At 47.1% G+C, this 27,360-nt stretch overlaps 1 protein-coding gene across 1 annotated transcript in view; it reads right to left on the reverse strand.

Annotated features, from left to right (window-relative positions):
• Positions 1-27,360, reverse strand: part of LOC311246605 (uncharacterized protein) — a gene marked incomplete at its 3' end in the record, with an annotated part of 135,360 nt that overhangs the window by 39,457 nt on the left and 68,543 nt on the right. Inside the window, exon 4 of the mRNA XM_084336755.1 lies at positions 13,391-13,609. Within this exon, the coding sequence (XP_084192881.1) occupies positions 13,391-13,609 (219 nt within the window). The remainder of the gene's footprint in view (positions 1-13,390; positions 13,610-27,360) is intronic.

The raw sequence follows: 27,360 nt of genomic DNA on the forward strand, positions 1-27,360 counted from the left end.
GCCTCACTAGGTCCTCAAGTGGAATGTTGGCCCGGGTAGCAAACTCGAAGTCTAGGAAACTCTCGTCAGCCCCCGAGTCAATGAGTGCCTCCACCATGGCCCGTTGGTCCGCCCAGGCCAGGGTGACGCTCATCAGATGGCCAGGTGGTGCACGGCTCTGGGAACGAGAAAAACGGCTCACCAGGATCTCCCGGGGTCCCGGCGAGCCTGGTCTTTTGGCCGGGTGGGGCAGTTGGCGATACGGTGTCCCTCCCGACCGCAGTAGAGGCAAAGGCCGGACCTGAACCTCGCCTCCCGTTCAGCTTGGCTAAGATGAGAACGTCCCAGCTGCATGGGTTCCTCCTCGGGCACCGAACGGGAGGGAAAAGAGCCACCAGTCGTGTTGGGAGCAGGGCGACCAGCAGTACCGTCACGAGTACGGGGGGTCCGGAGTGCCTCTGGAGGTCCCTGTCGGGTTCTCTCACGTCTTCTCTCCTGGAGGCGTCCGTCGATGCAAATGGCGAGGCTGAACAGGTCCTCGAGGGACTCAGGTTCCTCACGGGTCGCGAGCTGGTCCCTGACTGCGTCGTTGAGCCCCCTCATGAAGGTAAGACGAAGTGCTTGATCGTTCCAACCGCTCTCCGTAGCCGCCAGTCTGAACTCCAGCACGTAGTCGGTAACCCCGCCACTGCCCTGCCGGAAGGTACCCAACCGGGCTCCAGGGTCCTGGCCACGGGCTGGGTGGTGGAAAACCCTGCGGAGCTCAGCCACGAAGTCTGGGTAGGAGAAACAGAAGTCTGCCCCCATTGCCCAGGAGGCAGTGACCCACTGGGCTGCCCGGCCTGAGAGCAAGTTAGTCATGTAAGCCACTCGGGCTCCCCTTGAAGTGAAACGACTGGGTTGATGACGAAAAACCAACTCACATTGCATGATGAATGTGGCACAATCCTCGAAGTTACCGTCGAACAGCCGTGGTTCGGAGAGACGGGGCTCCCGAGGTGCGGGATCGGGAGGCACGGGGCCTGCCAGGGCTGCGGGTGATGCTCCGGCCAAGGCTCCTGAAGGAAGTGGGGTTACAAGCAAGGTGTTAACGGTTTCACTCAGCGTGTGTAAGTGGAGGAGAATACTAGACTGCTGGCTAGCCAGAGAGCCCAGGGACCCCTGAATAGGCAGGACCTGCTCTCGGAGTTCCTGTACAGCAGCCGCAGCCGCATCTAGCTGTAGGCTGTGGCCCTTGGTTAACTCTATCTGGACTGCCAATGCTGTTCTGACTCTCTCTGTGTCGGCTGGGGTCGTCATGGTTGGATCGTAATGTTAGGGTTTGTAACCGACCTCAAGCGCAACGGCACAGAGAGAGTTGTTTCAGAGTTAGCCAAAGCAAGGGCGTATTTATTCTCAGAGTCACAAGGTTGAATTAAGTTGAGCAACAGAACAAACGGGGAATCTGGCATGTGAAGATTGTTGCGGCTCTGCAGATTCTCCCAGTAGGTGGTGGAGAGGAATTAGCTTGTGACGTCTGAAGCCGCTCTGCAGATCCTCCCAGCTTTCACTCCAGGTGGAAACGGAGAGAGAGAGAGAAATCCGAGTTAGCCCAGCGCACAACAGAAACAGAGAGGTGACTGATCCAAATAAATATCCAAGTGACTTGATCTTCGGTGTGATACACACAGTTAGCAGAGTCCAGAGAAAAAACAATACGGTAATCCAAAGTGTAAATCCAACACAAAAAATAGGTGAGAACAGTATAACAAAAACGGGATCTCTTCGGTGTTTTACTGGTGATCCAAAAAGAACTGTTTCCAAAAACTCACCAGAGCGCAACGCGTAAAGCGGGCAGATAAACGAGGCGCAGCTTCGTACGGGGAATCAGGTTCTCCACAGGGATTACTTCACGAAAGTCCTGGGGAGCAACAGACAGGGAACAGCGACGGGAAAGACAGGCAAATGCAGGAGTATATTCAAAACGATCCAACATTGATATTAGGGGGATCAGGGTATATAAAGCCACAGGGCGCTGATGACAAGCTGTGACAGCTGCGGGATGAAATTGATCATTGCTCCAGAAGCGTGTGGTGGGGAGAGCACCAATCAACACGGCACCTTACAGGAACGGAGCGTGTGGCGGGGAATGCAATTAATCAACAAAATACCTTAAAGGAACGGAGCGTGTGGGTGGGGAGCGGACCAAACCTCACACTGTGTCCACTCCACAGCTGTGATGTGTATTCTCTGTAATATTGTTTTATTCACTCTGTAATAAATCTTTGAACCTAAAACCTTCTCCTTACCGTCTCTCCAAGGTCAAATTAACTGAACCCGACAATATAACGTTAGTAGCTATTAGCCCTGTATCTCACGTTCCAGGAAATATCCCAGCCGAAATCCCTTATAACGCTTATATTCAAGACGCTATCAAATGAGAACGTATTGATGAAAAAATTATTTCTTTAAGCCATTTTGAAGGGACGGTTTATGGTCTCAATTGACAATGAGAATGGACAGATAGCAATACTATCAGGGGTGTAAAAAGTACCCAGAAATTATACTTAAGTGAAAGTATGGGTACCGTCTCAAAATCTGACTCAAGTAAAAGTCAAAGTATCTGGCTAAAAACACACTTGAGTAAAAGTAAAAAAGTCCTACTTTTAAATATACTTAAGTACTAAAAAGTAAAAGTAAATAATAATAAAAAAAAAAAAAAAAAAAAAGGGATAGACCAGGGGTCTCAAACTCATTCCATCGTGGGCCAGGTTTTCATTTTAACTACACATTGCACCAGGTGAGTTAGTTGAAGAGGTGAGCCAATTAGTGAAATCATCAGCTGGTGTTTAGGCAAGGCTGGAATGAAACCAAGCAGACACTCTGCCCACAATGGAATGTGTGCTGCGATAGACCATGAAGGTAAAATAACATGGACGGCATTCACATCACAGCATGAATAATATCACAATATTAAAAACAGAATGGTGTATCCTGAATAATATCCCAATATTAACCACAGCGTACTGGATTATCCTGAATAATATCACAATATTAAAGGCAGAATACTGGAGTACCCAGAATAATATCACAATATTAAAGACAGAATACTGGAGTACCCTGAATAATATCAGAATATTAAAGACAGAATACTGGAGTACCCTGAATAATATCACAATATTAACCACAGCATAATGCAGATCTGACTGTCTATTCTTCTGATAGCAGGTGTTTAATCAAAGATCCCCGCTTTCTAGTGTTGCACAAGGACCAATCAGCATGGGTATGGGCGGGTTCATTTTCCATTGATGGGGATTTGATTGGCTGTTTACCTACGGTCGCAGGATTAATAACGTTAACGTTAGTTCGGCCAGATAAACAATTAAAATATACTAATTCAAATGGTTGGACCTGTGAGATTTGTACTTTGTACTTTATAGGTCTGCATTTTAAATGTAAGGAGTAAAAAGTATGTTTTTTTTCTCTGAGATGTAATGGAGTAAAAGTACAAAGTATACAAACCTAATAATACTCGAGTAAAGTACAAATCCCCCAAAACAGTACTTAAGTATTGTAACGAAGTACAATTACTCAAGTACTTTACTCCCCTGAATACTATAACGTATAGATTTAGCTCTACAAACAGCCCCACGGACTATACAAGTCTGTTTAGAAATGCTGGCCGTCTACAGTGATTTTAGACGGATCAAAATGACCATGAATGTGTTAACTGTGTGCCTGTTCTTGTTGTGTGTGTGTGTGTGTGTGTGTGTGTGTGTGTGTGTGTGTGTGCGAGCGAGCGAGCGAGCGACAGAGAGTGTGTGTGCGCCACGCCGAAGCATCCTGAGAGGAACCAGGGAGAGGCAGGGGAGGAAATAGACCCGGAATACGGTCTGCTCGTAACTGTTTAGCGGGAGGCATTTCAATGAGACCTTCGCCTTGGTCCTCTTGAGGCCATTTCCATCTCAGTTGCCTATCCAAACTGCGCTCAGACCTGGATAGGAGATGGCAAATGTGTTGCTTGGTTGCAGGTGTCGTGTTCTTGTTCAGTTGGGCAAGATGTGTTTGGACCTCATCCATCAGGACCTCCAAGTCGCGATCCAGATGCCAAATGTATTTTGTTTATTCCGTGTTGTATTTCGTCATTGCATTTGTTTGTCATTCACTAATCAAATATTTTGAGCAGACCTGTCCATATTGCAGAATATTGCGAAAGCTATCTCGGCCTGTGGCTTTATATTTCTCGAACAAATCATATACTGTTTATTAGGGCTGACCTTCGAAGCTTTTTTTGGCAATCGAAGCTTCAGGGCCGAGCTTCGATTTTAATTCGAAGCTTTGAAAAAAAGAATATATATATATATATTTTTTTTAATACTTCAAATTAATTAAGTAGCCCCTGTGACTGTGACGCAGCCAACAAGGTTTCACTCGGCTGCGCTGCCTGGGTGCAGTGACATGACATTACATAATTATGTTGCAACCTTCGTCTATCAAGCAAACAATTATATAAATATTTATATGTAGTTGATAGAGAAGTTGCCTTTGAGAACCAATGGTTCTCGAGCCGTAACGGCAGGAGCCTATCTCCTGTTTCCGTAGCGTGAGGCAGCTTGATGTACAAGTACACCCCTTGGACATGATGCTAGTATGTCGCAAGGACTTCCCCGCAAACCAACCCTTGATGCTGAGTGTCAAGCAGGGAGGCTATGTGTTACAAAGGGTCAGATTAAACCGAATATATATATTTATTGCTTGAGATCCCATGTATACTATTTGTATATCGTTTGATATCCCTTGTATATTCTTTGTACATATACACGGAATATCCCTTTACCTGGTACAGGACAGACCATAATATTCGTTCTCCTATTGGAAGCGATCCCCTAGGCGCCACGGCCATACCCCCAATGCCGAGTTCAAAGCCACCGCCAAAGGCTTGTCTCAACATGCCCAGTTTTGCGCAAGAATACGAGACAGAAATAAGGCTGGTACTAGATTGTTCACCGTACGTATAAATACGTTGCAGGTGGATACAGCAGTTAGTTAACCTAGAAACGTGTTACCCTCAAACGTTAAAGCCTTCATCACGAGTCAACGACCAAGTGAAGTGAGCAACCGTGCATCTAAATAGAGCACTTATAACCGCGCGCGAATAGGATAGTAAAAGTGTCAGAGCTTAGTGGAATAACGTCAAGTTCGACCTAGTTAATGTGAAGTACCGTGCACCGGAGAATCTACACCGGTGAATGCAGAGCCTCTTCCGGCTGGATTATTATATTGCTTTGGTACCGTGGCTGCTGGATCAGAGAACCGTTCTACCCCGCTGCTGTGTGGGATTTACCCGTGAGGAGCATCACTCGAGCCTGTCTCTAGGAGAGGCTGGCTGGCTTTCACCTATGCTGTCGCGCATACTTGGATTATAGCTGCTGCTTTCGTCTGCCGATCAAGGGAGTAATGTACCGCCTCCCGTAGCTGGAGCTTATTGATTCCCCGTTGATCCAGACTTTTGCATTCGAACATTCCTGCCCCCTGCTGGCTTACAACCGGAGGGACCCCGTTAGTATCTCCAGCTGATCTACTAGTGTACCATATATAATTCTTATGATACAGGTGGTATTAATTATCTCCTGCGTAATATGCTCATGGACTTACGCTCTTGACCTATTCATGCACATTCTTCGCCTTACAAGCGCAACTCTCAATCTTGATAAGTAATGTAAGATAATCTTCGTGCTGCTAATAAATATTCTTCTAAACAGTATTTCTTGTGAAGCCGTGTTATTGTGGGAGTGTTCATCACATATACCTGTGTACTGTATGGCCAGTAGTAATGTACATAACGCAGTAGTGGTTTAATGATACCATACTTATTCAATACAGTCAGGGAATTGTACCCCTCAGTTACAATTGGTCCTTCGAGCCGGATGGTAATTAGCGTAATATTAATATAATATTAATATTGACATGGCCAGCGGTGAACACTCCACAAACGGTTCTCCTAAGCTAGATCGCCCGGAGCGCAGACGGCAGCCACCTCGTTACCTAGAGGACTACGCTGCCAGTCTACTACCTAGGTTTATACAGACGTTAAAATACGGATAAAATAAATAAAGCGGATAGTCAAAGCATGTCAAAACCTACCGACCAGGCGACCCTGCCAGTAGAGACCCCAGTGGGTTCTAACGAAACTGACCAAGCCCACGGGGGGGACCAGGAGGGACATGACATGACTTTACCCCCCGACGACGTCAACGGGACGGTCCCCGGAGAGCTCCAGGATAAAGAAAGCGCTCCAGGGACAGAACCCGACCCACTACCAGAAGAGAAGCGCGCCCAGGAGACGGACCTCGAGGCGCGCCCAGAGAACAGATCTCCAACGAGCACTGCCAGAAGCCGATCACCTCCGTCGGTGTCTTCCCCCAGCGAGGCGGACAAGATGCTGGCGCAGGCATTCATCGCCACCCTGGCAGCCTCCACCGAACGCGATCGACTTCAGGGTGAACGCGATCGACTCCAAGCGCAACAGACGAGCGAGCGCGAACAAGCTGCAGACCAACGCGAGCGCTTTCACGCGCAACTCCAAGCGCAAGCCCTCAGTGAGCGCGAACACGCTGCAACCGAGCGAGGGAGCGCTTCCAGGCGCAACAAAGGAGTGAAGACGACCGCATAAGACTGGAGACCAGACGCCTTCAGACGGAAGAGCCACGCCGATGCACAGTGCGCCGCCGCCAATGCACAGCGCGACGCCGCCCATGCCAGCGCCAATGCACAGCGCGACGCCGCCAATGCCCAGCGCGAAGCAGTGCACGACGCCGCCCATGCCCAGCGCGAGGCAGAGCGCGACCGGCTGCAGGCGCAGATGATGGACAAATTGATTGCCATGGCGACACCCCCTCTCTCCGCACGGAGCTCCCGGAGATCATCACGACAAGGGTCTAGGACACATTCCCCTACCCGACCAAGCGACCCGGGACCCCGCCAACAGGAGGATCCTGTCCACGTCTCCGAACCCCCTCCCCGGCCGGTCCATACGAGACCCAGCAACCGGGAAGAACCGGACCACGCCGAGAGACTGAACAGAAGACTCCAGGACCTAGCAGAGGAAGAGGAAGAGGAAGAGGAGGAATGTCAAGCCGACCAGCAGCAACGTACTCTGGACCAGGAGGTCCAGTACAGCCCGACCAGCAGCAACATACTCTGGACCAGGAGGCCAAGTACAGCCCAGACGTCAGCCCCGAGTCACTGCGCTACAAACCCCCGACTCAACTCACGGGTGAGTTTGACGCACCGTCAGCCCCGAGGAACAGCACCTGGGTACCCGGGCTTCGGTACCCACCAAGTACCAGCCCACGACGACACGTACGGGGAGACTCGCCCAGGAGGCCTCTCCCCCAACGCTCACCGATGTGTCAGCCATCCATGGCATCGTACCTTGGCACACCGACGTTCCCGGATTTTACACGCGAGGACAGAGCACAGTACACGGAGCTACGGATGTGCTTAGAGACTATGCTGTCCGACGTCCCAGACGAGACGTACAAATATGCTATCCTCCTCAAGCACCTGAAGGTGCCCAGAGCGCATAATATAGCGCTGGCATATTCCAACTCAAGTACCCCATACACCGCGGCTCTAGTAGCCCTCGACCAACGTTATGGACGCATATGGGACTACGTGATACAAGAGATAAGAGACATCGACCGTCTCCCCCCAGCCAGAGACAACAGGGCATTGGATGACCTCTCTATCAAGGTACAGTCCCTGGTAGGGATGCTGGGGTCCCAAAAGGAAAAGGGGATATACGAACTGTACGCTAACTCTAATGTAGAAAGGATATTAGAGAGGCTCCCTCCCGCCCGACAAGAGCGCTTCAGGCGGCAGAGAGACCACCGCGACCCCAACGGCCCAGAGGCATCCCTCCTAGACCTATCTGAGTTCCTCGCCAGGGAGGTCAGTAGCCTACGACTGGACACGTTCGTGTGGAGTGGACCAAGCCCAAGACCAGGACCTCGGGGATCAAATGATAACCGCCGGTCGGTGACCGTTATGCACCAAGCCGAATCAGTACCGCAGCACAAGAACCACAACACCCCCTCGACGAAAGAGGAGTGGAAGATTGAATGCCAGTACTGTGAAGGGGAACATCGGCTGTATCAATGCGACGATTTCAAGAAGCTGACCACGGATGAGGTGAGTCAGTGGATCAAAGACCACCGCCGCTGCTTCCGCTGCGCGCGCAGCCACATGGCAGCTGAGTGCCGCTTGAAGAAGAAGTGTAGCAGGTGCGGCGGCGCCCACCTGGAGGTCCTGCATGACATCAACAGGCGTCCGCCAGGACAACAAAGTGGGCCTGTCACGGTAATGTACCAGGCCGAGGCGGTGGCACCAGTACCAAAGATCCACCAGACCGCCCCCTGGTGTCCCGACTGCAGCAGACACTGGGAGTCACGGTGCTACTCGGACGACCGCGAGTCGGCACCACTCCAGAAGATCCAAAGCAACCGACCAACAGGAGTGCTCCACATTGACCAGCATAGCGGGAACCCCGGAGTGCTCATCAAAGTGGTCAGAGTGCTCCTGAGCTACGAGGACAAGGTCCTGGACACTTACGCCGTCCTGGACGATGGGTCTGAAAAGACTCTCCTCCTCGCTTCCGCCGCAGCCCAGTTGGGCCTGCGGGGTGCCAAAGGTACCATGACCATACGCACCATCAGAAGGGACCAGAAGACCATAAAAGGTGAAAAGGTCTCCTTCAAGATAGCAGCGGTGGACCAGCCCGAGAAGCAGTATAGTATTACCAACGTATTCACCAGCCACGACATAGGCCTATCACAGTACACCTACCCCATCCCACAGCTGATGGCGAAGTATGTGCACCTACGTCAACTACCTATACCGCTTATCGACGGCGCCACACCGACCCTGCTCATCGGCTCCGACCACGCGGACCTCATTCTCCCAATTGAGGCGGCCCACATCGGACCCAAAGGATGCCCAGTCGCGGTTCAGACCCGACTGGGGTGGACGCTCCAGGGCCCCCTCTACGGACTTGACAGTCAACCCATGTCTACACGCTGCCTACACACAAAGGCGAGCGACACCGGCCACTCCCTCGCACAGCCCGTTGAGAGGCTATTGACATTAAGCGAGAGGCCTGTGAGAGAACCGTGGGCACAAGAGGGAGTTCGGAACTCCACCCCCCTCAGCTGCGCTCCAGACGTAGCTGACCTCGAAACCAGCACCCCAAGCGACTCCTTGATGGGGCGGCCGGAACCGGCCCCTCCTCAGACGGGGTACAGAGCAAACAAGAGAAACAGACGGAGGAGGTGGAGGCGCAGCCAAGCACAGATCAAAGCAGTCTCAGGCCCGCTTCCTCCTAACCCCCCTACCATCCCTTCCAGCCCGTCAGAAGCGGGTCAAGGACGGGGACAACTTAAAAGTGGACACAGTCGTCGTGATCATAGACCAGTCACTACCCCGAGCTGCGTGGCCGGCCGGCCGCGTAAGCAAAGTGATCACTGGTGCCGACGGAAAGGTCAGAGCGGCAGAAGTGCTCGTCCAGGGGCGGACATACACCCGACCCGTGGCGAGGCTGATCGAGTTGCCAAGGCTCCCCGACTCTCCCTTGCTGACGACCATGACCCACTGACTTTGTGAATTGCCCTACTCCTCACAACGGACATTGAGTAGTGGACAGTGCGGTTAATCTGTCTCTGCTTATCTAATTAGGTGCGGACTAATTAGGAGGCGGCTGTTACAAAGGGTCAGATTAAACCGAATATATATATTTATTGCTTGAGATCCCATGTATACTATTTGTATATCGTTTGATATCCCTTGTATATTCTTTGTACATATACACGGAATATCCCTTTACCTGGTACAGGACAGACCATAATATTCGTTCTCCTATTGGAAGCGATCCCCTAGGCGCCACGGCCATACCCCCAATGCCGAGTTCAAAGCCACCGCCAAGGCTTGTCTCAACATGCCCAGTTTTGCGCAAGAATACGAGACAGAAATAAGGCTGGTACTAGATTGTTCACCGTACGTATAAATACGTTGCAGGTGATACAGCAGTTAGTTAACCAAGAAACGTGTTACCCTCAAACGTTAAAGCCTTCATCACGAGTCAACGACCAAGTGAAGTGAGCAACCGTGCATCTAAATAGAGCACTTATAACCTCGCGCGAATAGGATAGTAAAAGTGTCAGAGCTTAGTGGAATAACGTCAAGTTCGACCTAGTTAATGTGAAGTACCGTGCACCGGAGAATCTACACCGGTGAATGCAGAGCCTTTTCCGGCTGGATTATTATATTGCTTTGGTACCGTGGCTGCTGGATCAGAGAACCGTTCTACCCCGCTGCTGTGTGGGATTTACCTGTAAGGAGCATCACTCGAGCCCGTCTCTAGGAGAGGCTGGCTGGCTTTCACCTATGCTGTCGCGCATACTTGGATTATAGCTGCTGCTTTCGTCTGCCGATCAAGGGAGTAATGTACCGCCTCCCGTAGCTGGAGCTTATTGATTCCCCGTTGATCCAGACTTTTGCATTCGAACATTCCTCCCCCTGCTGGCTTACAACCGGAGGGACCCCGTTAGTATCTCCAGCTGATCTACTAGTGTACCATATATAATTCTTATGATACAGGTGGTATTAATTATCTCCTGCGTAATATGCTCATGGACTTACGCTCTTGACCTATTCATGCACATTCTTCGCCTTACAAGCGCAACTCTCAATCTTGATAAGTAATGTAAGATAATCTTCGTGCTGCTAATAAATATTCTTCTAAACAGTATTTCTTGTGAAGCCGTGTTATTGTGGGAGTGTTCATCACATATACATGTGTACTGTATGGCCAGTAGTAATGTACATAACGCAGTAGTGGTTTAATGATACCATACTTATTCAATACAGTCAGGGAATTGTACCCCTCAGTTACACTATGGGTACCATTTTTTTAATAGTCTTTGGTATGACTCGGCCGGGGCTTGAACTCCCAGCCTCCCGAACTCAGGGCGGACACTCTACCCACGAGGCCACTGAGCCGGAGTTGATAGAGACAAAGCAGAATTAATTAAGCACGTTTTATTAAGACATATTTTTATATGGGTCGGGACACTTTAAAAAAGCAGCACAATGAACAAAAATCTGTCCGACATAGTCTTAAATAACAAACGGCATTGCTTCGCTTCTTCGTCGACATGTCTGCTGCACATGTCCTTGTTGTTTTCAACACAGATAATCTCCACGTGCTTGTTGTAGAGAGGTGGAGTCAAGGCGCCGCTTACTTTAGTTTCATTGGAATGGAGGCGCAAGATTTTGGAGGCAAAAAAATAAAAATATAATCTTTTTTTAAACTTCGAATAATTTTTTTATGTTCGAAGCTTGTGCCATCGAACGAAGCGTCGAAGTATTTAAGACAGCCCTACTGTTTATACGATCTATTTACTAGTGTTCCAACGAAACCTCAATCAACAAAATCCGTCCATAGATTCTGGCTATACGGCAGACGAAATGTAAGGTGGCATAATCAGTCACTTACATAGCCATATTTTTCACAGCCAGACTTTGAGCAAATCACGCCACTTTGTGAAGGATATCTTGGCCTGTGGCTTTATATTTCCCGAACAAATCATATACTGTTTATAAGATCTATTTTCTAGTGTTCCAACGAAACCTCAATCAACAAAATCCGTCCATAGATTCTGGCTGTACAGGACGAAATGTAAGGGAGCGTTCCTTATTGCATAATTACTGTATACTGTAACTTTTCCCGCAACAACACACCCCTCTTGACAATTTAGGCACTGTGCCAGTGAAGATATTTTATAATTGATGAATATTTGGAGGGAGCAAGTTGTATTTAATGTTTAGTTAGGATAATAGAACCTCAGCATTATCCTCCAGAATAAACGTTTCATTGGCCTGCTTCCGGCGTCTATACTCTTCATGGACCCACGACACGTTATAAATGAAATGTTTATTCTGGAGCATATGAGTGTGCGGTGGTACAATTGGAACATGAGTGCAGTCAATAATGATAATAATAATAATAATAATAATAATAATAATAATAAACTGTATTTATATAGCACCTTTCATACACAGATTGCAGTTCAATAATACATAATAAAACATGCAGCAAGAGCAATGCATAACACAAATAAAAATAGCAGCATGATGCAAAATCAAAATCTTGTTTAAAAATCAATCAATCAATAACGCCGACAACATTGGGAAAGCCAGCGTTAAATAACAATATTTAAATAATAATAAATACGATTGCATGGGATCTCTGGGTGGCTGCATGGCTCAATGTCATCCTTTATTTCATCCAGTAGATCAAGGATTGATTGAGCTGGCAACCGGATGATTTCGGTCTCAATTAAATAAAAAGGTGATATTCTCCTTCGAAATATTCTTTGCCGGGCACGCCTGGCATTACGATGCCTGCATCTGGCAACAATTATGGCTGCCATGATCACCTGTGACGCTGGCAGTGTTGCTGGCATGATGCCTCTTTATAGCACGTAGGGATCTGCGCTTATTTACCACCATGTCTGTGAAGACGGTAGGTGCGTCACGTTAACTGGTCAGACCTGTCTCAAACCCTGCCCCTTTTCTTGATCCTCCAATCACAACTGTCGCTTACCTCGGACAAACCAAGTTTGTCCGAGGTAAGCGACAGTTGTGATTGGAGGATCAAGAAAAGGGGCAGGGTTTTGAGACAGGTCCATGCCGCCGGCGTTTGTGGATACCGAGCAGATTTCGACGAGGCTCATTTACATAGAAAGGGGACATGCTCCTCCCATATTACCTCATTTAAATACACACCAATTGCACCGGAGACCATGCTGACGGAACGCATGCACCACCTAATTTCACCCGTTGTGCGTCCTCTGTGGATACCAAACAGAGTTTCAGAGTGATATGCACCGGCTTTGTGTCGGAAAAAGCCGTGCAAATCCTTTGTGGATCCCCCACAGTGTCATAGATTCGAAGCGTTTGCTCATAGAGCGAACCTGAAAGTGTCATACCTTTGAGCCGCCACTAGGGGCAGAGTGGCTAAGTGTGAGTGAATAACTGAATCAGTGTCCAAATGAATGAGTAGGTGAGTCAGTGACATAGCCGGTCATACTGTAGAGGCGCTTTGCATCTAAAAAGGCATTTTCTACCAACAAATTGTCCTTTTTGACCAAGTTAACTATTATTATGTTTTTTATTTTGTAATCTTTTTGGTGTTTGTTTTGATAATTTACCAGTGACCTCAAATATGAACGAAAAACAATGATGCATGACATTAGATACAAACGACTCCTCTCTCAAAGAGATAGGGGTCAGGTCTCGTTCGTCCTGTTAGTCCCTCGTCATCAAGGCGGCGGCAGAGTGGACCGACGTCTCTCTAGACAGACTTGGGTCTTACCTTCTCCTGGTACTGCCGGCGAGAGGAGTCCAGAGACTGGATGAGAGCGGTGGCGTGGCCAATGAACATGGCGTAGCAGGTGGCTCCTACGATCATGCTGAGCATGGTGAGCCACACGTCCATCATGCCCTCGGGAGCCTGGGCGCCGTACCCTATACACAGCATGTGGCTCATGGCCTTGAACAGGGCATAGGAGTACTGCACTCCCCACGTGTCGTTCTGCAGAGAAGGAGAGAGAAGCAGAGAGAGAAAGGACAGGAGCGACAGAAAGTTCAAGTGTTGATTACCAGGACTCAGCAATGTTGAACCTTGATGTCATTCCACAGAGAGAGAGATGGAATCTATTAATTTTGTATTAATATTCATATATTGTTGTTACCATCCTAAATTAACATGAATTGCTTCTATATACAGTAGACCGATAGATAGACACACACACGCGCACGCACGCACGCACACACACACACACACACACACACACACACACACACACACACACACACACACACACACACACACACACATATACACACACGCACACACACACACACACACACACACACACACACACACACACACACACACACACACACACACACACACACACACACACACACACACACACACACACACACACACACACACACACACACACACACACACACACACACACACACACACACACACACAGAGTGGTCTAAGGACTAATTGGAAAGTTAGATTGGCCGGCCCTAGCCCATCTTCAGCCATCAAACAATCTTTCACAAACACATGCATGCATGCAGGCACACACACACACACACATACACACAAACACAAGCGCACACGCAAAGAAAACAGTGTTTACTGTTTTCTGCCATTTTCTTGTTCTTTTCATTTATTCAATTAATTGTATTTCTTTCTTTTAATCTCATTATTGAATTGTATCTTATTAATATATTGTATTATTTGTTGAGGCTTTGCAACAACATTGTTCATCTGACATCCATCCAATAAAGCATATTGAATTGAACATTGAGAAAGAGAGGGGGAGTAAAGGGGAGAGAGAGAAGGAGAGAGAGAGAGAAGGGGAGAGAGAGAGAGAGACGGTTGTCGTATATTAAGTCAATACATTAGATTAATTACAGTGCATATATTTCTATTTAAAGACATATGGATTATGAAATACACAGTCAATGTTACCACACGGTCTCCACCTTTATCACCCTGCTTCACAGCACAATATCACTTTGACTTGAAGCAGTATCAAGCACAGAGAAAAATTGCATTGAACATTGTCAGCTAGGGTACTAATAAAAACGTTTGTGTTTGATTGATTGATTGAAAACATTATTAACAGATTGCAGAATGGGTACAATACAGTACGGCTCAATACACACAATTGTTAAGGGGATGCAGACCAGTGAAATACTTTCGTCTTGTTTACATACAAGTTCAAGTTTCAAGTTTCTTTATTAGTTGTCAATGTCATACAGAAGTACAGAATACTTTTATATAAAATGCTTCTTTCTGTTTTGCTCCAGAGATTGTGCTAGATAAAAATAGATAAGTATAAAATAAGTATAGTAAGTATAAAATAGAAGTCAAGTACGTAGACAAAAGTGTTCAGTATATACATATATACAATGTACAATGCAGAGTAGAAGTAACTGAGTTACAATACAATATACTATACAGTACAAAGCAGAAATGGGATGAGGTACAATTTAGGTACAATTTACAGTAAGATGTAATGAGGTATGGGTTGTAGTGCAAATTCTTTACCAATAAATATAAAGTGTGTTTAGGTGTTCTAAAGTGGGTAAAGTGGGTGCTGCAGTGAGTTGTTTGTTTAAAGTGAGTGTGTGCGTGTGGATGTGTGTGCTGTGAGTGCATTTGATGGTTATTACATAGTGTCAGTGGCGTTGCGCAATATGTCAGGGCCCCCCCGCAGGGTCAGACCATAAATCAATAATAAAGTGAGAACATTTTGCACGCTCCTCACGAGGTCCATCCCATAATAGCCTACCCTAATGTCCAGCTCACACTACTTGCAGTTTCAGTAAATCCTCGTAATTACAATGACCCATAATCTCGTGCCATGTCTGAATATCGGGACTGGCCGTCCTGCTACAGCTATCTGCTGCTTCAGAGAGCCTAACCGCTTCAGAGAGCCTATCTGCTGCTTCAGAGAGCCTAACTGCTGCTTCAGAGAGCCTATCTGCTGCTTCAGAGAGCCTATCTGCTGCTTCAGAGAGCCTATCTGCTGCTTCAGAGAGCCTAACTGCTGCTTCAGAGAGCCTATCTGCTGCTTCAGAGAGCCTATCTGCTGCTTCAGAGAGCCTAGCTGCTGCTTCAGAGAGCCTATGCGCTGCTTCAGAGAGCCTATCTGCTGCTTCAGAGAGCCTATCTGCTGCTTCAGAGAGCCTATCTGCTGCTTCAGAGAGCCTAACTGCTGCTTCAGAGAGCCTAGCTGCTGCTTCAGAGAGCCTAGCTGCTGCTTCAGAGAGCCTATCCACTGCTTCAGAGAGCCTATCTGCTGCTTCAGAGAGCCTATCTGCTTCAGAGTGCCTAACTGCTGCTTCAGAGAGCCTATCTGCTGCTTCAGAGAGCCTATCTGCTGCTTCAGAGAGCCTAACTGCTTCAGAGAGCCTAACTGCTGCTTCAGAGAGCCTATCTGCTTCAGAGTGCCTAACTGCTGCTTCAGAGAGCCTATCTGCTGCTTCAGAGAGCCTAACTGCTGCTTCAGAGAGCCTAACTGCTGCTTCAGAGAGCCTAACTGCTGCTTCAGAGAGCCTATCTGCTGTAGAGAGCCTATCTGCTGCTTCAGAGAGCCTAACTGCTGCTTCAGAGAGCCTAACTGCTGCTCCAGAGAGCCTATCTGCTGTAGAGAGCCTATCTGCTGCTTCAGAGAGCCTATCTGCTGCTTCAGAGAGCCTATCTGCTGCTTCAGAGAGCCTATCTGCTGCTTCAGAGAGCCTAACTGCTTCAGAGAGCCTAACTGCTGCTTCAGAGAGCCTATCTGCTGCTTCAGAGAGCCTAACTGCTGCTTCAGAGAGCCTAACTGCTGCTTCAGAGAGCCTAACTGCTGCTTCAGAGAGCCTATCTGCTGCTTCAGAGAGCCTAACTGCTGCTTCAGAGAGCCTATCTGCTTCAGAGTGCCTAACTGCTGCTTCAGAGAGCCTATCTGCTGCTTCAGAGAGCCTAACTGCTGCTTCAGAGAGCCTAACTGCTGCTTCAGAGAGCCTATCTGCTGTAGAGAGCCTATCTGCTGCTTCAGAGAGCCTAACTGCTGCTTCAGAGAGCCTATCTGCTGCTTCAGAGAGCCTATCTGCTGCTTCAGAGAGCCTATCTGCTGCTTCTGAGAGCCTATCTGCTGCTTCAGAGAGCCTATCTGCTGCTTCAGAGAGCCTATCTGCTGCTTCAGAGAGCCTAGCTGCTGCTTCAGAGAGCCTATCCGCTGCTTCAGAGAGCCTATCTGCTGCTTCAGAGAGCCTAGCTGCTGCTTCAGAGAGCCTATCTGCTGCTTCAGAGAGCCTATCTGCTTCAGAGTGCCTAACTGCTGCTTCAGAGAGCCTAACTGCTGCTTCAGAGAGCCTAACTGCTGCTTCAGAGAGCCTATCTGCTGCTTCAGAGAGCCTAACTGCTGCTTCAGAGAGCCTATCTGCTGCTTCAGAGAGCCTAACTTCTGCTTCAGAGAGCCTATCTGCTGTAGAGAGCCTAACTGCTGCTTCAGAGAGCCTAACTGCTTCAGAGAGCCTAACTGCTTGAGAGCCTATCTGCTGCTTCAGAGAGCCTAACTGCTTCAGAGAGCCTATCTGCTGCTTCAGAGAGCCTATCTGCTGCTTCAGAGAGCCTATCTGCTGCTTCAGAGAGCCTAACTGCTTCAGAGAGCCTAACTGCTGCTTCAGAGAGCCTATCTGCTGCTTCAGAGAGCCTAACTGCTTCAGAGAGCCTATCTGCTGCTTCAGAGAGCCTATCTGCTGTAGAGAGCCTATCTGCTGCTTCAGAGAGCCTAACTGCTGCTTCAGAGAGCCTATCTGCTGCTTCAGAGAGCCTAACTGCTGCTTCAGAGAGCCTATCTGCTGCTTCAGAGAGCCTATCTGCTGCTTCAGAGAGCCTAACTGCTGCTTCAGAGAGCCTATCTGCTGCTTCAGAGAGCCTATCTGCTGCTTCAGAGAGCCTAACTGCTGCTTCAGAGAGCCTAACTGCTGCTTCAGAGAGCCTATCTGCTGCTTCAGAGAGCCTATCTGCTGCTTCAGAGAGCCTAACTGCTGCTTCAGAGAGCCTAACTGCTGCTTCAGAGAGCCTAACTGCTGCTTCAGAGAGCCTATCTGCTGCTTCAGAGAGCCTATCTGCTGCTTCAGAGAGCCTAACTGCTTCAGAGAGCCTATCTGCTGCTTCAGAGAGCCTATCTGCTGCTTCTGAGAGCCTATCTGCTGCTTCAGAGAGCCTAGCTGCTGCTTCAGAGAGCCTATCTGCTGCTTCAGAGAGCCTATTTGCTTCAGAGTGCCTAACTGCTGCTTCAGAGAGCCTATCTGCTGCTTCAGAGAGCCTAACTGCTGCTTCAGAGAGCCTATCTGCTGCTTCAGAGAGCCTATCTGCTGCTTCAGAGAGCCTATCTGCTGCTTCAGAGAGCCTAACTGCTGCTTCAGAGAGCCTATCTGCTGCTTCAGAGAGCCTAACTGCTTCAGAGAGCCTATCTGCTGCTTCAGAGAGCCTATCTGCTGCTTCAGAGAGCCTAACTGCTGCTTCAGAGAGCCTATCTGCTGCTTCAGAGAGCCTAACTGCTTCAGAGAGCCTATCTGCTGCTTCAGAGAGCCTAACTGCTGCTTCAGAGAGCCTATCTGCTTCAGAGTGCCTAACTGCTGCTTCAGAGAGCCTATCTGCTGCTTCAGAGAGCCTAACTGCTGCTTCAGAGAGCCTAACTGCTGCTTCAGAGAGCCTATCTGCTGTAGAGAGCCTATCTGCTGCTTCAGAGAGCCTAACTGCTGCTTCAGAGAGCCTATCTGCTGCTTCAGAGAGCCTATCTGCTGCTTCAGAGAGCCTATCTGCTGCTTCTGAGAGCCTATCTGCTGCTTCAGAGAGCCTATCTGCTGCTTCAGAGAGCCTATCTGCTGCTTCAGAGAGCCTAGCTGCTGCTTCAGAGAGCCTATCCGCTGCTTCAGAGAGCCTATCTGCTGCTTCAGAGAGCCTAGCTGCTGCTTCAGAGAGCCTATCTGCTGCTTCAGAGAGCCTATCTGCTTCAGAGTGCCTAACTGCTGCTTCAGAGAGCCTAACTGCTGCTTCAGAGAGCCTAACTGCTGCTTCAGAGAGCCTATCTGCTGCTTCAGAGAGCCTAACTGCTGCTTCAGAGAGCCTATCTGCTGCTTCAGAGAGCCTAACTTCTGCTTCAGAGAGCCTATCTGCTGTAGAGAGCCTAACTGCTGCTTCAGAGAGCCTAACTGCTTCAGAGAGCCTAACTGCTTGAGAGCCTACCTGCTGCTTCAGAGAGCCTAACTGCTTCAGAGAGCCTATCTGCTGCTTCAGAGAGCCTATCTGCTGCTTCAGAGAGCCTATCTGCTGCTTCAGAGAGCCTAACTGCTTCAGAGAGCCTAACTGCTGCTTCAGAGAGCCTATCTGCTGCTTCAGAGAGCCTAACTGCTTCAGAGAGCCTATCTGCTGCTTCAGAGAGCCTATCTGCTGTAGAGAGCCTATCTGCTGCTTCAGAGAGCCTAACTGCTGCTTCAGAGAGCCTATCTGCTGCTTCAGAGAGCCTAACTGCTGCTTCAGAGAGCCTATCTGCTGCTTCAGAGAGCCTATCTGCTGCTTCAGAGAGCCTAACTGCTGCTTCAGAGAGCCTATCTGCTGCTTCAGAGAGCCTATCTGCTGCTTCAGAGAGCCTAACTGCTGCTTCAGAGAGCCTAACTGCTGCTTCAGAGAGCCTATCTGCTGCTTCAGAGAGCCTATCTGCTGCTTCAGAGAGCCTATCTGCTGCTTCAGAGAGCCTAACTGCTGCTTCAGAGAGCCTAACTGCTGCTTCAGAGAGCCTAACTGCTGCTTCAGAGAGCCTATCTGCTGCTTCAGAGAGCCTATCTGCTGCTTCAGAGAGCCTAACTGCTTCAGAGAGCCTATCTGCTGCTTCAGAGAGCCTATCTGCTGCTTCTGAGAGCCTATCTGCTGCTTCAGAGAGCCTAGCTGCTGCTTCAGAGAGCCTATCTGCTGCTTCAGAGAGCCTATTTGCTTCAGAGTGCCTAACTGCTGCTTCAGAGAGCCTATCTGCTGCTTCAGAGAGCCTAACTGCTGCTTCAGAGAGCCTATCTGCTGCTTCAGAGAGCCTATCTGCTGCTTCAGAGAGCCTATCTGCTGCTTCAGAGAGCCTAACTGCTGCTTCAGAGAGCCTATCTGCTGCTTCAGAGAGCCTAACTGCTTCAGAGAGCCTATCTGCTGCTTCAGAGAGCCTATCTGCTGCTTCAGAGAGCCTATAGGTTGCACCCACAGAGTTTGGTTTCACCACCACCAAGCCAAGGTCTGACAACCAAAGTCCCCCAGGCCCCCATAACCTCTATTTAAACTCGAAGAGGCATTGAGGTTTCCCTCATTTACAAAGACGAGTTAAAACCACTGTTTTGAGCACTCTAAAATGTCATTGCACGTTCCATTGGCATGAGAAAAAAAAACTTGATTTAATTTAGCTCCCTTGTATAGTTGGTATAAACCTGTTATCTTGTTTATGATTTGCTGTCAACCCAAGATTCACCTGTATTTAACATTCTTTCTTTGCTTATGTGCTTGTTTTAGGTTGGGACAAATATGGTGGAGTACCTCTAGCAGGCAAGACCCTCTCCCTCGGTTTTGGTGCTGGGAGAACCACACACATGTTGTGCTCAGGCATTCGTGATCTATGCAGGTCGGGCACACCCTAAAAGCACAATGCTCGGGGCAGTTGATACGTGTTTTAAAGCATTTTATGTATTTGACATAAAGTACCCCAGGCAGTGTGTTCATGCATGGGAGTTTCTCCAGCACGTTATATATAATATTGAGGGACCAGAGTCCAAGCATGTAGCATTCTTAAGGACAGCCGTACGTAACGCAAAACTTACAAATGAGGAGGAGGTGGAATAGGTGAAGTAGCAGGAGGGAAGGTGGAGGAGAGGAGGAGGAGGAGTATAAGGAGAGGAGGTGGCGTAGTGAGGAGGTGAAGTAGGAGGAGGGAAGGTGGGGGAAGAGATGGAGGAGGAGGGAGATGGGTAGACGCTAAGTCCCGTATTTCTATATGTATATATTAGTGCTGTCAATCGATTAAAATATTTAACACGATTAATCGCATGATTGTCCATAGTTAACTCGCGATTAATCACAAATTAATAAAAAAATAATCTTTTATATCTTTTTCAAGTTCCAAGTTTTAATACTCTCTTATCAACATGCGAGTCAACAAATGCTTTCGTTATGCAGCCATTTAACACAAAAGGATGACCCTCATGCATTGCAAATTTGCATCAAATTCAAAACAGAGTGATGCACAAAATAACTTAAAAGAAAGAAAATTCATTAAAACAATGAATAAAGTGTACATGAAATAATAGGGGAAAGAAAACGTTAGGAACTTGTTACATTCACCCACACAAGGGCTGAGTAATCACACACCCCCCCCCCTCTCTCTCACACACACTCTCCCAGCTCTCTTTCTCTCTTGCCCCTTCCCTTCTCTCACCCCCTCTCTCTCTATATATCTCACACACACACACACGCACACACACACTTCAGAAACAAACATAGTATCAATGAGAGCATCAATAATACACCTGAGTATAGTCTAGTAAAAAAAATCTTAAAAGTTAATCGTGAGTTAAAAAAAATAGTGGCGTTAATAGAATCGGGCGATAACGTGTTAATACCGCGTTAACTTTGACAGCCTTAGTATATATGTGTTTTGATCTATCAATATCTGGGGGAGTGTTCCAACAGGGCAGTAAAGCAGTACAAAACCATACCGATATGTATTATTTATTATTTAAACAGGAAATCAGTTTGACATGATGTGTTTCATGGGCACTATAGCAGCACAAGCACTTTTTGATGTCCACACGCCGTGACATGTATGCAACAAGTGTAATACATTTTGAAGTTAAATGTATTCTACGCCTTGGTCTGTTCTTTTCATTGATTTCAGCACATTTAGACTGTTATACCTTTCAATCAAGCATCTGTGCCAACCTAATGTAGTGTACTAACTATAGCAGTTGTGTTAATAGGCCCTTTTCACAGCAGCCATCTTGACACAGCAGGGTAAACCTACATCCTGTGAACCAGACTGACACATGTGTAACTAATCATGTTGCTGTGTCCATCTGTTGTCAATCTGGCTCACAAGATGGCTGCTGTGAATAGGGTCTATTTGACCCTTTTGATGTAACCCAAGATTCAGTCAAAGCAACTATTTTGACCCTTAAAATGGGTCGTTTGTATAACCCAATACGGGGTCAAATCAACTAGGAGGTTGGGTTATTTTGACCCTTAAAATGGGTCGTTGGTATAACCCAATACGGGGTCAAATCAACTAGGAGGTTGGGTTATTTTGACCCTTAAAATAGGTCGTTTGTACAACCCAATATGGGGTCAAATCAACTTAGAAGTTGGGTTATTTTGACCCTTAAAATGGGTCGTTGGTATAACCCAATATGGGGTCAAATCAACTTGGAAGTTGGGTTATTTTGACCCTTAAAATGGGTCGTTTGTATAACCCAATATGGGGTCAAATCAACTTAGAAGTTGGGTTATTTTGACCCTTAAAATGGGTCGTTGGTATAACCCAATATGGGGTCAAATCAACTTGGAAGTTGGGTTATTTTGACCCTTAATGGGTCGTTGGTATAACCCAATATGGGGTCAAATCAACTTGGAAGTTGGGTTATTTTTACCCTTAAAATGGGTCGTTGGTATAACCCAATATGGGGTCAAATCAACTTGGAGGTTGGGTTATTTTGACCCTTAAAATGGGTTGTTGGTATAACCCAATATGGGGTCAAATCAACTTGGAGGTTGGGTTATTTTGACCCTTAAAATGGGTCGTTGGTATAACCCAATATGGGGTCAAATCAACTTGGAGGTTGGGTTATTTTGACCCTTAAAATGGGTCATTAGTATTCGTTTATTTGACCCAAGTTATGGGTCAAATTAAATAACCAATAATAATGGGTCAAATTAACCCACACACTGGTCGGGCCCTTTTTGACCAGTGAATTGGGTCAAAAATAACCCAAATTGGGTCAAATTTGACCAATCTGTTTTTAGTGTGTACACACATCATTATTATCATCACACTGGACATCGCGGCCACTTAAACCATGTACTAAAAAATTTACGGATTAGATTCCAGTTCCAATGTAACCTGTAGGCTACTCGTACTGGTTATGGTGAATAAAACGTTCTATTATTCTAACCTGTCTCGGCGGCTGTAGCGTGGCTGGGGGCCTGACTGGGCTGTCTGTCTGCCTGGACTTGACGCAGAGCTGACCAGGGGACCGGCGTGTTGATAGCGGTGGACGCGGCCGGCCTGGGTGCGTCTATGCTTTCTACAACGCAGTTTGGTTTCCGGGTTCCCGTGATTGGCCACTGACGCACACGCGTCGCACGCGTACGCCCCCCTCGCTATGAGTGACGCCCCTCGCTATGAGTGAACAGCGGAACGACTGCCGTCTTGTTGACAGAGCTCTCATATTTGCGAATGCATAAACTATATCTTAAATTATGTGTCTAATATGGCCGTCGCTTATCAATGACTTGTTTGCAGTCAACAACCATTAAGCCGTGTTGGGCAAGTTACTCAGGAAGTATAGGAGTTGCGGAAAGCAGGATGAGAGCGTAGATTTCAGTGTGTATCATTTAATCATTAATCATTTAACATTTAACATTTGAAAGACATACACACATTGGGGGATATCTTCGATGACTATGGTCTCCGCAGTCTTCGAGATATATCCAACTAATTTGACCTCACCAGTTCCACTTTTTTCTTCTATTTACAAATAAGAGCAGCTTTGAAGGCTCACGGAGTCCCATTAGATGTTCCACTTGAGCACCACAGGTTTCACAAATTCTTTTATGACAAGGAGACGTCGAGAGGCTTCGTCTCTGACATGGGGTTGGGGGGGAAGAGCGAGCGCGAGCCCATGTATTGTATTTATTATTTTTACGTCATTTAGTCTACTTTCATTCTGATTTAATTACTGGACTGTCATTATTGTTATTATTATTTCTGTTATTGTCCTGTGATTAATAAAAAACAATCCGTAAAAATGAACCGATTAAAAAAACAATCCGTTTCAACAATGTAGACTGCAAAGTCATTGATAAGCGACGGCCATATTAGACACATAGCCATAATTTAAGATATAGTTTATGCATTCGCAAATATGAGAGCTCTGTCAACAAGACGGCAGTCGTTCCGCTGTTCACTCATAGCGAGGGGCGTCACTCATAGCGAGGGGGGTGTACCGCTTGTTGTAAATGTCCTGGAGGGTGGGAAGCCCCCCTCCAATTGTGCGTTCGGCTGAACGGGCCACTCTTTGTAGTCTGCTACGGTCTTGTGCAGTGCTATTCCCAAACCAGGAGGTGATATTGCCAGTCAGGATGCTCTCTATTGTGCATGAGTAGAAGTTCTTAAGGATCTTCTGACTGACTTGGAACTTCCTTAGGCGCCTGAGGAAGTAGAGGCGTTGCCGTGCCTTCTTCACAACACTGATATGTGGACTCCGAGGTACTTTAAACTGTTCACTCTCTCAACCGGTGCCCCGTCGATGCTGAGGGGGCTGTAGTCCCTGACCCCCGACCTCCTGAAGTCCACAATCATCTCTTTCATCTCTCTACACGACTCCAACTCATTCAAAACTCGGCAGCTAGGCTACTAACTAGAACCAAGAGGAGAGACCACATCAGTCCAGTAATAGCTAACCTACACTGGCTTCCGGTAACATTTAGAATTGATTTCAAGGTCCTCCTCCTTATATACAAAGCACTAAATGGAACAGGACTAAGCTACATTGCAAATTCTCTAGTCAACTATGTGCCTCCTAGAACATTGCGATCATCTACTACTGGTCTATTGAAGGTTCCAAGCCACAGTCTAAGGAAAATCGGGGATGCAGTCTTTGCAAACTATGCACCAAAGTTATGGAACACACTACCTATGGACATTAGGGAAGATAGATCTCTTAATATTTAAAAAAAACAAGCTAAAAACGTACCTCTTCACCATAGCCTTCTAATACACTCCGCTGTTGATTGTACTGTAGCACTATTTTACTCTGTCCATTCTATTGCATAATTTTTCTATCTATTCTATTCTACTATATTTTTGTATCTATTCTATTCTACAATTTTATTGCACTGCACTATTGCACTATTTTACTCTGTCTATTTGTATTTGTCTTTGTCTCTGTCTTACTCTTTTTATTATTGTCTATTTAAAACTGAATCAAACCATAAACTAGGTGGCCTGTTGGGATGTTAGATCCTAATGTGAAAAAACTGTGATTTTATATGTCTGCACTTTATGTGCTCATTTTATGCTCATTTCTTTTAATCTTTTTTCTGTTGTGAAGCACTTTGAGCTGCAGTTTCTGTATGAAAGGTGCTATACAAATAAAGTGTATTATTATTATTATTATTATTATTATTATTATTATTATTATTATTATTATTATTATTATTATTATTATTATTATTATTATTATTACATCAGGGTCCCCCATTTTCAACTGTGTGTGTGTGTGTGCTTATATGTATGTGTGTTTAGACTATGCGTGTGAGTGGCCAATTATATCTCTGCTTGGATGTCAATGGTCCGGAGGGTGAGGGGACTTTCTCTGGGGGAAACTCTCAGCATCAGCTGGCCTAGCAACAGTTGCCAAGGCAACCATTGAGGAAGCCCTGCCGAGACGTGAGTCAGCTCTTGGTGTCTGTTTGTTTGCGAGCATGTGACGACAGCACCATTGCGTCCCTTGGCTTTTGATTGTTTGTGTGTGTTCCCGTATCCATCTAATGTCTTTCTGGGCTTTTTAATTGGGAGTCTTTCATGTCTCATTTATTGTGATGATGATAGTCCTTCTTATTCAAACTGGACATGTTTCTGCAGGAACCAATTAGCAGAGATAGAGAGCAAACAATGTCAGACCAAATAAACAACCTGCATGAACACCTAATCCGAGGCCAAGTCAAGTCCAAGACCTGCATGAACACCTAATCCGAGGCCAAGTCAAGACATAGACCTGCATGCAGGGCCGCCTGGGAGAAATGCGAGGCCCTGTGCGAGATTTAAACGCGAGGCCCCCCACCCCCAAAAGGTAAAAAAAATATATATATATATCGTTTTTTTTTTTTTTCATACAGTCAACATATTCTTAAATAATAGCGCTGCCCGAGGCTGGGCATGATACAGTCAACATATAGCAAGAGAGAGAGCGAGAGAGAGCTCCCGTTCTACAGTCAATATACAGTGTACAGAGAGAGAGAGAGGGAGAGAGAGAGAGAGAGACACATTGGAAAGAAATTGAAATGCTATTTGGCCCTAAACAGAGAGTACACTGTGGCAGAATACCTGAGCACTGTGACTGAAGATCCTTGACTAGGTACAGACTCAGCGAGCACAGCCTAGCCATCGAGAAAGGCAGCCATAGGCAGACTGTGTGTGTTAGAAAGAGAGAGAGAGAGCATGTGTGTTTGTCGTGTGTGTGTGTGTTAGAGAGAGAGCATGTATGAGAGAGATAAGCAAAGATGAGCCCCTAAAAGGATATTCAACTTTTAATGGAAGAACAAAACAGAAGGAAAAGATAACTTCACAAAGGCAACATGAATATACATAGATCCAAAAGGACAAAGATCAACACTTAAATCCAAAGAGAAGAGGGTCTATACCAGAGAAAACAGCTAAACAGCATTCAGCTAAATAGGCTAGCCAGGTACTGACACCAGGCCACACACAGCTTTGGCCAACGGCCCAACGCTACCCAAGCTACACGACCAAGACAATTCACACACAGCACATGTCGTATCTCCAAATGTTGTGAAGTAACATAAAAACATCGTTATTAACAAAACATTCGGGAGGGGAAGGAAGGAAGAGTGGGGTAATGTCATGACATCTTACCTGCACGAGGAACGCAGGGCGAAAGGCCGCAACACAGGTCTCCACGTTGACGAAAGGCCTCTCGCTGGCGGGACAAAAAGAAGCTATGGCCGGAGCCTTGTCATGGTGCAGGCCCGACTACATCTTCTGTCAAAGATGATGTCGTAGTCAGAGTGCCAGAACCCCCTGCTATTCTCACGGCTAATGTCAATGGTCGTAGCACAAGCTAACAGCTAACTCTAGGCTAACTGATAGCATCAAACTAACGTTCCCAGCCGAGCGCAGCCGGCAACTAACGTCGTAGCTAAACAGCTAACTGGCTAACAGTTAGCTCAACCCGGCTATCGCTAACCATTAGCTAACGCAGAAGCAAGCTATGCGGCTACCACTGAAAAACTGTACAACATGAGAAAAGCAATACAGGTGCTGACACCAGGCCACACACCGTTAGCTACTAGTACTACAACAGCTAGTCGGCCAGTTTGGCTCCAGAGTGAGAGAGAGAGAGAGAGAGAGATCCACGGCGGGAATAGAATAGAGTGCATTAAAAACTCACCAAACGTCCAAGAGGATGGAGACAACCGCGTGGAGTTGACGAAGTTCATCTGCCGAATGACCATCCTCTTCATCTTGGCATAACAATGCTGCACGCGCTGTCTCTAGGTTAGCTAACGCTAGTTAGCCTTTAGCTAAGCTAGCTACTAGCCGACATCATCATGGCTATATCCCGACTGAACCACACTTAATATTATAACGTAGCTAAAGCTAACTAGCTGTCCCTGTCTTTAGCCGGGATGGCTAGCCTGACTGAACTGTCTAACATGCAACAACTTTCATCTTCAGTCCATCTGCCGAACGATGTCCTCTTCATCTTGGCTGG

Source organism: Notolepis coatsorum (assembly GCF_963971535.1).
Source record: "Notolepis coatsorum genome assembly, chromosome: 19".
Lineage (NCBI taxonomy): Eukaryota > Metazoa > Chordata > Actinopteri > Aulopiformes > Paralepididae > Notolepis > Notolepis coatsorum.